The sequence below is a fragment of the Panulirus ornatus genome, chromosome 7 (genome assembly GCF_036320965.1).
Source record: "Panulirus ornatus isolate Po-2019 chromosome 7, ASM3632096v1, whole genome shotgun sequence".
Taxonomy (NCBI): Eukaryota; Metazoa; Arthropoda; class Malacostraca; order Decapoda; family Palinuridae; genus Panulirus; species Panulirus ornatus.
Window position 1 is genome coordinate 27,538,469 of NC_092230.1, and position 18,154 is coordinate 27,556,622.

At 43.1% G+C, this 18,154-nt stretch overlaps 1 protein-coding gene across 2 annotated transcripts in view; it reads left to right on the top strand.

Moving 5' to 3' along the window:
* Positions 1–18,154, top strand: part of LOC139749338 (zwei Ig domain protein zig-8-like) — a 141,883-nt gene that overhangs the window by 102,309 nt on the left and 21,420 nt on the right. Inside the window, exons 4-6 of one of the 2 annotated variants that reach the window (XM_071663059.1) lie at positions 4,262–4,394; positions 11,998–12,051; positions 16,961–17,145. In XM_071663059.1, the coding sequence (XP_071519160.1) occupies positions 4,262–4,394; positions 11,998–12,051; positions 16,961–17,145 (372 nt within the window). The remainder of the gene's footprint in view (positions 1–4,261; positions 4,395–11,997; positions 12,052–16,960; positions 17,146–18,154) is intronic. The other variant, XM_071663060.1, reaches the window with a different exon arrangement.

Genomic DNA, 18,154 nt, shown 5'->3' on the forward strand with positions numbered 1-18,154 from the left:
TGTAGGCGGTGGGAGGACATGAAGACAAAAATTATATCCACATATATATATATATATTCCTATGAGTCCACGGGAAAATGAAACACGATAAGTTCCCAAGTGCACTTTCGTGTAATCATCACATCATCAGGGGAGACACAAAAAAGAAATATTACAGGCAGTTGACATACAACGAAGAGACGTAGGTATGACGCCAATTGGTAAACATTGACTATGTATATATATATATATGTATATATATATATATATATATATATATATATATATATATATATATATATATATATATATATATATATATATATATATATATATGATAGGAAATATGTCGTTGGACTCGGCGTGTTTGAGGTAATCTTCAGTGAGGCCCAGTGTAGTGTTATCATCGTCAGTAGACGCAACGAGTGTACAGTCTCGTCAAAGAACTCGCTTCAAAGGAAGTCCATCCTGGCCTGACCACCGAGTCTATCGCATCCCTGAAAGCTGCAAGAACTCCTGGAATACGGGTCCTGCAGTCACACTTTCAAAAAGGGTTCCTAGGATGAATATAAATAACTAAAAAATATATATATGATAGGAAACAGCTCAGGGTTATCAGCACCTTTGTTTTTTTTTTCCCTCCAAGACGAAAGTTTCGTCTAATTACACGACCTCTCAACAGTGTCCAAACAAACAAATATGAGCTAGTTCACTGCTTAAAGATATAACCCACATTCATCCTGATAAATCATAAGATAAAACGAGGTAATAACCCATTTTCGTCGATCGATAAAACTAGAGCGAAGTGCTAGGTTTCGCTGAACGATAGAAAAAAAAAATTACCGCAATGGTGTTTTCATCATTAAAGGTGTCCGACCCAACAAGTGGGGGTGAGGCCCCGGGAGATAATAAAGAATAAAATTAGTTTATCGATAACGAAACTTACATAGATTACACATTCCTCATCTTGCATGTATTCAAACACCATATGTAAGCGCTTGACACTCACTCCTTGTGAGTAATCAGTGTCCCAGTTTGTGGTGTTATCGAAGCCTTGGCTGGACTGACCCGATTACAGCAGAGCCTGCCAGGCGCTGGTCATAACAGACGGCGTCTTAAGTGCCACACTTATCGGACCAGATTCAGGCTATTTGAAGTGCTGCGTCATGTGATTGAGAAAACACATAATTGGGATATATGTGTATATATATATTATTTTTTTTTTTATTATACTTTGTCGCTGTCTCCCGCGTTTGCGAGGTATCGCAAGGAAACAGACGAAAGAAATGGCCCAACCCCCCCCATACACATGTATATACATACGTCCACACACGCAAATATACATACCTACACAGCTTTCCATGGTTTACCCCAGTCGCTTCACATGCCTTGATTCAATCCACTGACAGCACGTCAACCCCGGTATACCACATCGCTCCAATTCACTCTATTCCTTGCCCTCCTTTCACCCTCCTGCATGTTCAGGCCCCGATCACACAAAATCTTTTTCACTCCATCTTTCCACCTCCAATTTGGTCTCCCTCTTCTCCTCGTTCCCTCCACCTCCGACACATATATCCTCTTGGTCAATCTTTCCTCACTCATTCTCTCCATGTGCCCAAACCACTTCAAAACACCCTCTTCTGCTCTCTCAACCACGCTCTTTTTATTTCCACACATCTCTCTTACCCTTACGTTACTCACTCGATCAAACCACCTCACACCACACATTGTCCTCAAACATCTCATTTCCAGCACATCTATCCTCCTGCGCACAACTCTATCCATAGCCCACGCCTCGCAACCATACAACATTGTTGGAACCACTATTCCTTCAAACATACCCATTTTTGCTTTCCGAGATAATGTTCTCGACTTCCACACATTCTTCAAGGCCCCCAGAATTTTCGCCCCCTCCCCCACCCTATGATCCACTTCCGCTTCCATGGTTCCATCCGCTGCCAGATCCACTCCCAGATATCTAAAACACTTCACTTCCTCCAGTTTTTCTCCATTCAAACTCATCTCCCAATTGAATTGACCCTCAACCCTACTGTACCTAATAACCTTGCTCTTATTCACATTTACTCTTAACTTTCTTCTTTCACACACTTTACCAAACTCAGTCACCAGCTTCTGCAGTTTCTCATATGAATCAGCCACCAGCGCTGTATCATCAGCGAACAACAACTGACTCACTTCCCAAGCTCTCTCATCCCCAACAGACTTCATACTTGCCCCTCTTTCCAAAACTCTTGCATTCACCTCCCTAACAACCCCATCCATAAACAAATTAAACAACCATGGAGACATCACACACCCCTGCCGCAAACCTACATTCACTGAGAACCAATCACTTTCCTCTCTTCCTACACGTACACATGCCTTACATCCTCGATAAAAACTTTTCACTGCTTCTAACAACTTGCCTCCCACACCATATATTCTTAATACCTTCCACAGAGCATCTCTATCAACTCTATCATATGCCTTCTCCAGATCCATAAATGCTACATACAAATCCATTTGCTTTTCTAAGTATTTCTCACATACATTCTTCAAAGCAAACACCTGATCCACACATCCTCTACCACTTCTGAAACCACACTGCTCTTCCCCAATCTGATGCTCTGTACATGCCTTCACCCTCTCAATCAATACCCTCCCATATAATTTGCCAGGAATACTCAACAAACTTATACCTCTGTAATTTGAGCACTCACTCTTATCCCCTTTGCCTTTGTACAATGGCACTATGCACGCATTCCGCCAATCCTCAGGCACCTCACCATGAGTCATACATACATTAAATAACCTTACCAACTAGTCAACAATACAGTCACCCCCTTTTTTAATAAATTCCACTGCAATACCATCCAAACCTGCTGCCTTGCCGGCTTTCATCTTCCGCAAAGCTTTTACTACCTCTTCTCTGTTTACCAACTCATTTTCCCTAACCCTCGCACTTTGCACACCACCTCGACCAAAACACCCTATATCTGCCACTCTATCATCAAACACATTCAACAAACCTTCAAAATACTCACTCCATCTCCTTCTCACATCACCACTACTTGTTATCACCTCCCCATTTGCGCCCTTCACTGAAGTTCCCATTTGCTCCCTTGTCTTACGCACTTTATTTACCTCCTTCCAGAACATCTTTTTATTCTCCCTAAAATTTAATGATACTCTCTCACCCCAACTCTCATTTGCCCTTTTTTTCACATATATATATATGTTCATTTTGTTCATACTACTCGCCATTTCCCGCGTTAGCGAGGTAGCGTTAAGAAGAGAGGACTGAGCCTTTGAGGGAATATCCTCACTTGGCCCCCTTCTCTGTTCTTTCTTTTGGAAAATTAAAAAAGAGAGGGGAGGGTTTCCAGCCCCCCGCTCCCTTCCGTTTTAGTCGCCTTCCAATAGAAAAAAAACCAGCCGGAGCAGACGCTTCTTAAGCACTGAATCCTTCATCCTAGAAAGAGACAAGCATATTCGCCCATCCGGGAACCCACGTGAATAAATAAGTAATGCAAGTAACCTTATAAGTGCTAGGCTTAAAATATTTTCTATCCAGACGTGCACAAGGTATAAGCAGGACAACGTGCTGCTAAGAAAGTCCAGGAGGCTGGAAATATATCTGTGTTTTTCTTGACTCTCTAACTGGAGGAACGGCTTGTATAAGAGTTGAAGACTTTAGGAAGGGTTTGTTGAAGGCTTCTTGAGAGTTCGGTGATGAAGAGGAAGTTAGGGGAAGAAAAGGTACGAAAAGTTGAAGGGTAATAGATCGTAGGGCTCAACTCGGGAGCTCCATTATCAATCAGAAAACATGTTGATGAATTTTCCACAAGATCCACGCCTGGCTCGGGGCCACAACCTGATAACAACACATTCTCTGGTTGTGCGAATCTTGTTCTTAGTTCAGAATGTTGACCTTTATCGTTCTAGGAAACCTTTCTTAGTTATTCTAGCTTTAGGCCTATCAGTTGCCAGGGTTATCAAGGCCGCCAACGTAAAGTTATAACCATCAAGCGAAAAATCTCTTAACATTTTCAAATGTTCTAGGTGCTCCTATGACCCCATACATTCTCACTATGTATATAATTCATGTTCGGAACGGACAGCGCAAGATTAACAACACACGGATTTTATTTGGTGGCCTGGCTTTCCATCTGGTTATGCGAACAGCTTAAAATGAACGTCCAAATGTGAAAGGAACATTAGGTTCATAGCTGTATTTATGTAACATGTATTTAGTCGTGATATTTCATTTCATATACAGGTTCTGCACCCGGTCAACACTGATGAGTGGACGCTGCACATCAAGTTCGCTGAGCCTGGCGACGGAGGCTGGTACGAGTGCCAGGTGAACTCCGACCCCAAGATCACCCGACCCATCCTCCTCATCGTCAAAGGTGGGTCGTCACACTGATGATTAACGTAATAAAACATAACAGTCTCAAAGTAAGTAGTAATAAGACCAGCGGAAGCGGCTCTGGCGGTGGTTTTAACGTCATCGTAAGTGTTACCAGGAACACCTGATGAACGAGGCAGAGCGGAGATAGTGCCATCTGTACTCACACAAGAGTAACTTATAATGGCTTAATATCGTGCCCGCTGGGAGGACGGGCCGCCTGCTCTCTACATCAGGTTGTATGGTCTTTTCTGATCTCTTGCTTTCCTTCGTTCATCCATTTTTTTGCCATACAGTTTTTCCGAATGTTCTTGCCTCTGACTGACCAACAACTAGTGCAAAGACCATATCCGTATTGTTAAGAGGAGTAATGTTAATGATAATAACAGCAAGTTAAATTTGAAGCTAAAAGGCAAAAACTATTAAGAAACAGGAACAAACATAGTGGTAATATTGTCTTTTTTCGTATACCTACCTCCCTCTCCTACCTTCGAGAGGAAACGACGAATAAATTGAGTAGTCTACACACATCCAGCCTTTAGCTGTCGTTTATAATGCACCTGACTATTTAATGGTTTACCGCTTCATATGCCCTAGTTCAGTTCAGTAACAGCACGTCGACCCATCCCACTACCACACAAATTACCACACATCATTATTTTTTATATATATCCAACGAATGCCTCTTATCCTTCTACATGTCATGACCCCGATACACAAAGTGCCCTCTTCACTCCATCCTTCCCTCTTTTCGCTACCTTTCTCCCCTTTGCCTTCTCAGCTTCTCACATATCAGTCCTTATTCCTAAACTCTTTTCACTCATCCTCTCCATACACCCGAACCAGTTCAGCACACCTTGGTCAGCCATCTCAGTCACACTGTGCTAACCACTACACCTGGCTTTCATGATACTATTTCTTACACGATCAACCCGCCTCACACCAACTGTCTTCAGGCTACTGAACCTCACAGAGTCCAGCAATAAATAATAACTCATCCGCATCACTGATGGCTTCGATATTTGCTTCCACATGCGGCACTCCGCCGGCTGAGCATAAACAGAAAAACCAGAAATTGGAGGCAATGCTCTTCCTTGCATGCGTCCTTATGTAATCTAACACAAGAGGCGAATGGTGGTTACACGAGTGAACCCTTACACGAAACAAAACAAGATAACGATGCGCACAGCTCAGGCGCGATATACAATACCTCCTCAGCAGTCACACGAAAATTACCTTTCAAATATGTGCATTTATTGGTTATCAATTCAACACAATAAACAATACATTACTAAATCGACGTATGTAATCAAACTGTAACAAAGACATCTGACATCACAAAAACATATCAAAAGCAGACACTGATCCAATAATGATTCTTTCACAATGAAATTATCATTCTAATGATGAAAAAATAATTAACCAATATAAGAAAATGGCAATAGGTAATATAAGATTTCTGTTGGAGTCATACGAGCGGGCTGTTATTCAGATATGTAATGTTATTATGAGAGATAGAAAGCATTCCTTGTACTCTAGATATCAGACCTTGCCGTCAGGTAAAAAACTACGATATATTCAATGTCATACTGCCAGATATAATAGTTCCTTTGTACCGTCAAGCGTGAGACTGTTAAATGAATTATAAGTACAAGGCAGACGACAGCTAATGGTTATAAATTTGGACATGATGGCCGGGAGTCAAGTTAAGGTTGAAAGTGTTTCTAACATCTTTTTAATTCTACGTTTGTATCGTGTTCCTGATTTTCTCTTGGACGATGTTCCTTTTTTTTTTTTACTTTCTATACCATGGAAAATTCACAAATTTTACTTTATATGAATGATAAAGAATTTATAATCAACATTATCATCATTATCATCATCATCATCATTATTAGGACGTGTTTGAGCCAGCGGGCGCGGTGTGGTGTGTGTGCAGCGCACGTACGGGCCGACATGAGCAGGAGGACGAGGGTCCATCCTTAGGTGACGAATACACAGACGTACAGACACCCAGCCGCGGGTCTGTTTATAATCCACCACAAAGATCACTTAATGACACACGTAACCAGCTGGTGCTCCCTTGATTGATCTTTAAACACACCAGAGACCCGAGGCGAAGCCGCCAGTCATCATTGCATATCACATTAACTATCCCTCTGCACATCAGTTCTCGTACCAAGATAACTAACCCACTTGTGTTCATTAACAAAATGTCAAAACATCTATACCGCTGTGCTCTGACTCCGTAGATTCTAATTATCGATAGTTAAATAATCTAAGTGTCTTCCCATAATTTTCCATTTGCTTAACTTTTTTTTGTATTGTATGATTGTATTTTGTATTGTATGATTGTATTGTATGATTGTATTACGGATAATACCGACGTCATTATATGGCTAGGATACCAACCCCTCACTCTTTCTACATGGTCTAGCATCGTCAACCATGCATGATGACGGACTATACTAGCAGTGCTGCTGCCACCTGTACATTACGATGTTCTATTACTGTGTAACATGTCACTTTCATGCTATTGAGTCTCATGTCACTTTACGTAGGTATTTAATGTAAGAAAGTTATCGGTCTTTGCTTAGCCGACTGGAAAGCGAGTGGCCACGGTAAGCTTGGCAAACCATCAGTCTAATTGGGTTGTTAAGTCGTTATTAAGGGGTTATACTAAAACTATGGCTTATGGGTCCCAATAGTAATCTTCATTGATCATCAGTATTATCATCTAACTGCTAGTTGTTATCTTTTTTCTTATCCCAAATTATATATATATATATATATATATATATATATATATATATATATATATATATATATATATATATATATATATATATATATATATATATATATATATTCCTTTTTAAACCACAGGGAAATGAAACACGATAAGTTCTCAAGTACACTTTCGTGTAATTATCACATCATCAGGGGAGACACAATAAAGAAATATAACAGTCACTTGATATACAACGATGAGACGCAGCTAGGTCGCCATTTGGTAAACTTACACGAAAGTGCACTTGGGTACTTATCGTGTTTCATTTCCCTGTGGTTTAAAAAGGAATTTAGTTGATATCACACTTAGTTGTGCTATCTTCCAATATATATATATATATATATATATATATATATATATATATATATATATATATATATATATATATATATATATATATATATATATATATATATATTGGTTACAGGATGAGGTACAAATAACCTCTGCCTGTAATATCACGGGAAATGACGGGGTTGGATGATGGCAAACATAAAAACTCGCAAGCGCTGATTCCATCCGCTTATGGTGAGCGATACTGTCAGGCTAGTAAGTGTAGATCTCCGGGAAGCTGTCTGGGAATATTCCCAGCCTTCCCAAGGACCGGTGACTGTACCTGACATCCAGGACTCTGCATTGCTTGAGGCATGGGACACCCGTGCTGTAGTTTCCTGGTGACTGGTGAGATCCAGCGCTCAGTGGGGGCTTTATCCTGGTGACTGGCGAGATCCAGCGTTCAGTGGGGGCTTTATCCTGGTGACTGGTGAGATACAGCGTTCAATGGGGCTTTATCCTGGTGACTGATGAGATCCAGCGCTCAGTGGGGGCTTTATCCTGGTGACTGGTGAGATCCAGCGCTCAGTGGGGGCTTTATCCTGGTGACTGGTGAGATCCAGCGTTCAGTGGGGGATTTATCCTGGTGACTGGTGAGATCCAGCGTTCAGTGGGGCTTTATCCTGGTGACTGGTGAGATCCAGCGTTCAGTGGGGCTTTATCCTAGTGACTGGTGATATCCAGTATCTGTGCTGATTACTATCGAGATGGTACCACGGTGGGTCCTGACACACTCTCTCTCTCTCTCTCTCTCTCTCTCTCTCTCTCTCTCTCTCTCTCTCTCTCTCTCTCTCTCTCTCTCTCTCTCTCCCACACACACACACACACACACACACCAACACCAAGGGAAGAAGTTGGCCCAACAACCGACCCTCGTATGGTCGGTCTCCACACACAAACTATGGGAAGCATCGATCACACGTATGCCACAGGTGCTAAGCCTTTGTGGTAAGGGTACACGAAGACAGCTTGAGGGCGTAGTGGCCGAAATGATACCTGTAGACCAGAGAGAGAACAACAACCCACACAGCAAGGGAGAAAGGCATGGTTGGAGAAAACCCTAACGAGAGGGAAGGCTTTTGATTCCACTGTGGGTATTTCTGAGGTGAAGGTAGAGCCACTCCCAAGATATACCAGAGGTGCTCTCTGTACTGTAGTGGATAATATCTCTGTAGATGCGAATTAGCAGCTAAGAAATGACAGAGGCACCGACCAACACCCTCTGCTTTTTGGAGAGTAGATGTTGTCATATATATCATCTGGAATTTCCAGGAGTGAGTGGAGGATACGATTATGTCAAACACGTTTGTGTTATTACAGGTTTAAACTGTTGGTGTTTTGAAACCGAGCAGTTAATTACTGACACTGGTCTGCACACAGGAATTACCACGAGGCTAAACAGTGATTAGGGTTCATCTTTGTTATAGCACTATGTTATCAGTGTGTGTAAAAGGGGATGGAGTGTGTCGACCTGTCTTGCTCATCATACTTCTGCTGCCATACGTGGCAGTACATCATACTTCTGGTGTCATCAGTGCCAGGACATCATGCTCCTGCTGTCATGAAGGCCAGGACATCCTAGTTCCGGTGCCATGACCGGCAGTAACTGATATCTCCGGCTGCTGTGAGTTCTGAAGCATTTAAACACTATTGAGTTCTGCCAGAGAGAGAGAGAGAGAGAGAGAGAGAGAGAGAGAGAGAGAGAGAGAGAGAGAGGAAGACGGGAGCCTCGGGCTATTGCTGTCAGTAACTACGTGGGAAGCAGTGAGTTTGATGGTGCAGTATTAATGCACAGTAATGGAAATCGATCACGTTCCTGTAGGTGTTTGCTGGAGGCTCGGCGGGACTACAGATCTGCTGGGTTGGTCGGTTAACTATCCCGCTCGTGTCTCTGGCTGTATATTGCTCCTCAACGGCAGGATGTGAATTAAGTGAAGCATGTGACTGGGAGGTCACAGCTGCGTTCCCACATCAGTTTCTGATCCTTAACTGCGTAACCCTTGGTTTCCCGTTTGGACTTCAAGAGGCAATGTGTTGGAGAGACGAGGGGTTTCCAAGGTTCCAGCAAGTGGTCATAGAGAGACTTTATGTCAGAAAAATGCCATTTCTCTTTCAGGTTTGGTGTTGTATCAGGTTCGACGATCATGTTGGAGTACAGAGAATGTTGCATCGGGGGATGAGATCCTCCATGAGGGTCGAGATGTAGATGTACGAGGCAGGAGCAGAGGGTCACATGCAGCGACCTTCGCCATGCAGTTCAAGTCTTTCTTGATTGAAGACTCTAGCTGAGTCCATTCGAAAGGCTGCTGTTCATTTCATATCAATTACTTCTAAATATAGATCTCGCTGCGAAACTGTTCCTTGTTCATCTTCGCAGCAAATGGATGGCCTTTGCTATGCCTGGATGCTGGTTGCAGACCTTCCGATCAATAAGGCTGACCTCGTCTCTCGCGGTGGTGGGGTGAGCTATGGCCAACCTCGGAGACGAAGAGGTTGGTAGGGTCTCTGGCAGTGGCGGGAGGCCTATGTCGGCAGCTAATAATGATGTCGAGATCGAGACTTTGTGCCGTCACTCAAATAAATGAAAAAATCAAAACCGAATCACGTCTGTCTAGAAGAAGAAGAAGAAGAAGAAGAAGAAGAAGAAGAAGAAGAAGAAGAAGAAGAAGAAAAAGACTACAGCAACTACAAAAGTGTTGGGATCTTTTTCCATTTGTTTTGGGTCATTCATTTTCGAGTGAGGCTCACGAAGTGTCCGGGGGAAGTCCACGTTTAACCGGATCATTGCGCTTTGTTAGACACGCTGCTGGCAACCTCGGCGGTAACTGGCTGTCTGTGGCGTTGGTCTCTGGAAGACATGAAGATCTAGGAAATAATGCGGTTCCCAGAGATCACTGCTTGACGTATCGGTTCGACGCTTCACACACACACACACACACACACACACACACACACACACACACACACACACACACACACACACACACACTTGCACACACACAGCAGTGTAGTGGATAAAGTTGTGACCTAGCAATGTTACGGGCCCGGGTTCGAGTTCCCAACACGGGAAACCGGCTCACAACCAACCCACCTCTTCATCATCCTCTTTGAAATTTGTCGATGAACGGGTAACTGGCGGAAGCTGGGGTGAGTATATACAGTCGCAGGGTTAAGAAAATTTCCTTATACAAGGTTCATAGGAGGAGCAACACGAGTATAAGACTATATCCCTACAACACACAAATTGTAATCATCCATTTTTTCCCCAGTCCTTATCCTGGGCAATACACTGCTCAGTTCTTGGGCCGGATGGAGAGAGATAATTGGAATCGGTCATCAATCAGCCATTCTGCTGTGGCTGCTTGGAAGTTGCCGCTGTTCAGATGATCTTGGTTTGAGTTTACGAGGATCTGTCTTGGTAATGGCTGAAGCTTTCAAAGAGGGAATGCTTCCCAAGCTGTGACTAATGAAAAGACAGTCAGATTTACCCAACTCATCACAGTCTTATTGCCGTTCGCCAAGAACGACTATTTTAATACGACGTCCTCTCTTCGATATCATATTCCTTCGAATTCCCAAGAGGTGCGGCGACGTGTCTGGAAGGAGGAAAATTGGACTGTGTCGGGATCATGAAGGCGCACCGTGGCAGCGTCAGGCAGATGGCTCTCGGGCAGATCTTCCTCGACAGTCCCTGGCAATAAATCCTTAACCCCTCCCCCTTCCTCATCCCCTCTTTGAGGGCGTTTGTGTGATCCTCCAGCATGACGTCAAGACCCTTGGCCATGATGGCCTGGCCTTTAACTTGATTTCATAAGGGTCAGGTCAAAGGCCAAGTCATCGTACCCCAAGCATGGTACCGATGTGCACAAGGGTTGCACCATCATCGTCCGCAGTGCACCATCGTCCGCGGTTCACCATCACCCGCAGTGCACCATCACCCGCAGTTCACCCTCACCCGCAGTGCACCATCACCCGCAGTTCACCATCACCCGCAGTGCACCATCACCCGCAGTGCACCATCACCCGCAGTGCACCATCACCCGCAGTGCACCATCGCCCGCAGTGCACCATCGCCCGCAGTGCACCATCGCCCGCAGTGCACTACACCACAAATCTTTTGTCACTCCATCAACAACAACCAGGACAGTCTGCTGTCGTATGATACGTCGACTGTACCTGTGGTTCTTCCTGTTTCATTCACCATCCTTTATTTCATTCATGAATGCATTCATTTATCTATCTTCACGAGTATTTCATTTTGTTTTTTGTTTTTTCCAGCAAGTGAAACATGAGAACACTGGAGATACATATGTGGTAACATGACCACTTCTCGACTGCAAGATTAGACGACAACCACAGAAGTGACAAAATACATTTATCTTCTTCACTTAAGCTTTTAAATCCTATCCTCACATTTATCATATATCTATTGCTGATGTTTATCATACTATTCATTTACCCTTTCTTTTTCTTTTCACAGATAAAAATATGGACGACCCATTCTTTGCGCATGAGCTGGAGAACACAGACAACAGTGAGTAGTGAGGCTCTGCTACTTGAAAAAATGATGATAATTGACTTGCCATGTATACATAGAAATACATTGATATATAAACACAACAGAGCTCAGAGAGTATCTAGATCTAACATCTATATTTCTTATCTTTTATTTATGTAACAACCTAATTTGTTCAAAAATGAGAACCAACATTTATTTATTTATTATACTTAGTCACTGTCTCCCGCGTTGACGAGGTAGCGCAAGGAAACAGACGAAAGAATGGCCCAACCCACCCACATACACATGTATATACATAAACGCCCACACATGCACATATACATACCTATATATTTCAAATTATACATACACAGACATATATATATATATATATATATATTGTGTAAAGTATGCATATCTGACTTGTAACGATTCAAGGCATAAGAGCCAAATCAGAAATCGATAGCCAGTAAATCCACCAATATACGATAAGTTCTAAAGATTCTAAATTGAAGGCCCGAGTCACGGACCAAAGTCCACATTAAGGCCGGACCCCAACTGAAATGTAGGAATTTTTGCGATAGGGAAAAAGAAGAGACAAGAGAAAGTATTTACAAATTGTAGAGTCAGTGAAAAACCAGTCTTTTGAAATATACCAGGTCGTAATTATTGGGAAAGACATGACAGGGTAGAGACTTCCACAGCTTCGAGATGTAGGGAAATAAACAGTTATCAAAACGGCACACAAGCAGCCAGCTCTCTGAGGCAAAAATCAAAGTAATATCTAGAGAAGAGGGAAAGTAGGTTAAGTTTTGAAGTTTTCCTAGAAGAATTAATAAGAGGGACCACTCTCGACTCTATCAAGTAAGGATGCAGATCTAGAACTCCCTCACATGTGAGAGCAGTACTCCAGACAAAGACGAATCAGTCCCTTGTATAAACGGAGCAGCTGTTCATTTGAAGAAAAAAAAATCGAAATCTAAACAGGATTCCCAGTTTCTTGGAGGCAGACTTTGCTATTTCATTAATGTGGGGTTTCCAATAAAGAGTGGATGTTACAGTAATACCAAATATGTTTATCGAGTCAAGAGGTGGAATTACAGAACCGTCATAGGTAAGACGAAAGTTGTGAGGAATCTTCGATAGAGAGATGGCAGAGACTGGGTCTTGGAGACATTAAACTTAACTAGATTTCGTCATCAACACTGAGATATACTGTCCAGTTTACTGAGGAAGTTGTGCTGAGACGAGATGCAGATCGAGTGAGAGAAGGAGCGAAATTAAAGAATGTAGATAAATGCACTGTTGCGTCATCAGCGTATGAGTGCACTTGACCATTTGCGGAAGAAAGAATATCGTAGATAAAGAAGAGAAAAAGTGTAAGGGACAGGAAAAACCCTTGAAGGACACCACTGTTTACTGAGAAAGAGGTAGAGGTTGATCCATCAACAACCACAGAGATAACTCGGCCGGAGAGGAATCTAGATATGACGGAGTAAAGTGAGCGAGGGAAGCCAAAAGAAGGGAACCTAGAGACGAGAGCCCTATGCCCTACCCTGTTGAAAGCTTTCAGTATGTCAAGAGCGCTACATAAGACTCCCCAAAATCTTTCAGGAATTATGACCTGACATTAGTAAGATATGGAGAGAATATCACCATTGGATCTCGCCTTACGGAAGCCATACTGATGATCAAAGAGAAGACTGTGAGATTCAAGTTCTTTAAAGATACGGGAGATGAAGAGGGATTTAAAGACTTTGGAAATGGTATATGTCAAAGCAATAGGATTATAGTTCGAGGGGTCAGAACGGTCACCCTTCTTAGGCATGGGATGTATCAATGCATGATTCCATGAGGAAGACGAGCAAGCACAGGTGTAAGTTCAGAAGTACACTCTTCAAGGATGAATAACAGAGTGTTGTTAGTATTACAATACCCAAAAGGATAATGCCATTACGTATTTCGTTTGGAAGAGAGACTAAGAAAGGAAGAAAGTATCTTGCAAAATCCCTTCCCGAAATAGAGAAATCACTTGACACAAAATGAGATCCATTTCAAGAAATACCTGGAATTCGAGTCAGTTCTGCTCGTTAACAGTGGCTCTACGGACAACACTGTCTACAAAGCCGATAATGGTTTTTGAGGTAAATTTCTCTGAGAGGTTGGTGTCTGTTTTAGACAAAAGAGAAAAGATAATTGGAGTGCATTTTCTTGGACCACCAGAAAACGTTCAACATGCTTCCTCATAAAACGTGGGTAAAGAAGTTGGATCTTCCGGCAGGAATAAATTCTGTGGTTAGAAAGTTACCTTAGGAGAGACGAACAAATGACGCTTCTCATAGGAGCCTTCTCGAAACGAGTTGGGTCACTAGTGGTGTGCTACGAGGCTCCGTCCTGCGACCATTGTTCTTCTTGGTCAATACACATGACTAACCAGAAGGGATGGGCGTGTTCCTGATTTTTTTTTTACGTTAGCTGAGACGACATGGTGAGTTGAGGCCCTAATCAAGGCCATCCAATTAACACTATATATATATATATATATATATATATATATATATATATATATATATATATATATATATATATATATATATATTTTTTTTTTTATACTTTGTCGCTGTCTCCCGCGTTTGCGAGGTAGCGCAAGGAAACAGACGAAAGAAATGGCCCAACCCCCCCCCCCCCATACACATGTATATACATACGTCCACACACGCAATTATACATACCTACACAGCTTTCCATGGTTTACCCCAGACGCTTCACATGCCTTGATTCAATCCACTGACAGCACGTCAACCCCGGTATACCACATCGATCCAATTCACTCTATTCCTTGCCCTCCTTTCACCCTCCTGCATGTTCAGGCCCCGATCACACAAAATCTTTTTCACTCCATCTTTCCACCTCCAATTTGGTCTCCCTCTTCTCCTCGTTCCCTCCACCTCCGACACATATATCCTCTTGGTCAATCTTTCCTCACTCATTCTCTCCATGTGCCCACACAATTTCAAAACACCCTCTTCTGCTCTCTCAACCACGCTCTTTTTATTTCCACACATCTCTCTTACCCTTACGTTACTTACTCGATCAAACCACCTCACACCACACATTGTCCTCAAACATCTCATTTCCAGCACATCCATCCTCCTGCGCACAACTCTATCCATAGCCCACGCCTCGCAACCATACAACATTGTTGGAACCACTATTCCTTCAAACATACCCATTTTTGCTTTCCGAGATAATGTTCTCGACTTCCACACATTCTTCAAGGCCCCCAGAATTTTCGCCCCCTCCCCCACCCTATGATCCACTTCCGCTTCCATGGTTCCATCCGCTGCCAGATCCACTCCCAGATATCTAAAACACTTCACTTCCTCCAGTTTTTCTCCATTCAAACTCACCTCCCAATTGACTTGACCCTCAACCCTACTGTACCTAATAACCTTGCTCTTATTCACATTTACTCTTAACTTTCTTCTTCCACACACTTTACCAAACTCAGTCACCAGCTTCTGCAGTTTCTCACATGAATCAGCCACCAGCGCTGTATCATCAGCGAACAACAACTGACTCACTTCCCAAGCTCTCTCATCCCCAACAGACTTCATACTTGCCCCTCTTTCCAAAACTCTTGCATTTACCTCCCTAACAACCCCATCCATAAACAAATTAAACAACCATAGAGACATCACATATATATATATACCCTAGCCTGAGCCAGGTACCCATTTTATCGACCAACCCAAAGGGGTGGATGAACAGCTGGGTTGACTGTGGACCGACTGTCCCAACCAGGATTCGAACCTATGCACTCGACCCTAGGCGGCCCGCGAATGTGTCACAGTCAGGAAGGCTAACCAAGGATAATCATGAGGGAAGTTGAGAATGATGAGGATTGCATCAGCTTGCAATGAAAGGTAGACAAACTCATAGTTGATCTCATACATAATTCATGAAATTCAACCTTAGTAAATGCAAAGTAACGAGGATGGGACACAGTGAGAGGACGCCTCGATTTGAATAGCATCTGACTTGATGCCAGCTGCAGGAATCTGCATGAAACGGACCCGGGAGTTGACATTGTACATAACCTGCTACCAGACGAACCATCTGCCAGCAAATGTAAAACTGCTGTTAAGTACGTGGATAAGGATATGGTCAGCAAACTATCTACAACATACATTAGGCTAGAATTGGAATGTGCTCCTCAAGATTATTTACCTCATTTAAAGAAGCACAAAGACTTAATGGAGAAGGTTCAGAAGAAGGCAACTGAAATGGGACCAAAATTAAGAGAGCTGAGAGGTAAGAAGCCATAAACGTGTCCACCACGGAAGAGAGAAGAGTAAAAGGTGATTCAACCACTCCCATCAAGTTTCTAAACCGGTTTGATGATGTCGACAGGGAACAGTTCCTCCAAAGATACAAAGATAGAGCAACCAGGCGATATAATATGAAATCATGCAAAAAAAAAAAAATGTCGGAAAAGATAAAGAGAAAATTAAATATATATATGTTTGCTATCAGAGCATTGGATGAATAGCACAAGGTCAGAAATATGACTGCAAATGCTGACAGTGTACAGAGGTTTAATTTGATTTTTCCCAGGAGCAAAAGTGCACGAGCTGTTGTTCCACGAGTGTAATATGCAGTATGAACTGGGCAGTTACACACACACACACACACACACACACACACACACACACACACATACACACACACACACACATACACACACACACATACACATACACACACACACACACACACACACACACACACACACACACACACACACACATACACACACACAGACACACTACATGTATCTCAAGGTATTATGAATGATATGTGTTTACGAATAAATATCATATGAATTATCAACTGACACATTAATAATGATATACCTAGTGTCTTTCAATGATAATTACGTCAGTATCACTACCAGATACGCAGGTCCATATTGACGGTGCCCAGGAGCGGTACATCCAGCAGGGCAGCGTGTTGTCCGTCAGGTGCACCATCCTACACCAGTACAACAAGGGCCCCGCCCACGTCGTCTGGTACCAGGGCGCCACAAGACTGGACTACGACGCCCCCAGGGGAGGCATCGCCCTCCAGGTGAGTGTGGCAATAACCCTCACCTTGCCTCCCTGACCTCCGGGCTCGTCACTACATCAGCAGGTGTGTTCTCTCCTGAACTGCATATGTGTTCCCTCACCTGTAGGTGTGTCCCCTCACCTGTAGGTGTGTCCCCTCACCTGTAGGTGTGTTCCCTTTCCTACGGGTGTGTTCCCTTACCAGCAAGAGCATTCCCTCACCCGTAAGTGTGTTCCCTCATCTACAGGTGTGTTCCCTCACCTGTGAGCGAGTTCCCTTATCTCTACGTGCGTTCCCTCACCTGTAGGTGCGCCCCCTTACCTGTAAGTGTGACCAGTCACCTGCAGGTATATCCCCCTTATTTCAAGTGTGATCTCTTCCCTAAAGGTGTCTTCCCTTACCTGACAGGTGTGTTTCAGCACCTACAGGTGTGTCTCTGTTATCTGGGGTCGCGTAAAATTTTTACAGGTGTTTTTTTAACTGCTGTAATGTTTTTTTCACCTCAGGTTTTGTTTCACACGTTTCTGTTTGTAATACATCCTACCTTCTTTGTATCTATGTATTATAATTCTTGAAGATGTTGTTTCTTACTTGGAAATAAGGTCCTATACCCACGGTCATGTTGGGGTCATGGGTTAGAAGACGAACGCTCGGCACCCGATTGCATATCGTGTGAAGCAATTACACACACACACACACACACACACACACACACACACACACACACACACCTCCCTGGTGTAGTGATTTGCGTCGCTGACCATAATTCACGCACGATCCCGCCTGGGTTAGCATCATAGGAGAGGCAGTTGGCCCACAGCCAGCCCAAATGTTCATTCTTCTCCCCGGGGCAGATCGATGAATGGCTACCTGGCTTAGGCTGGGCTACGTTTGTGCATAACACATGAGAGTAAAATTATATTACATTAACACAATATTGAAAGACGGAATAACACGAGTGTAAACAAGACGGAGCGACGCGAGTGTAAATAAGACGGAGCAATACCAGTGTAAATAAGACGAAACGAAA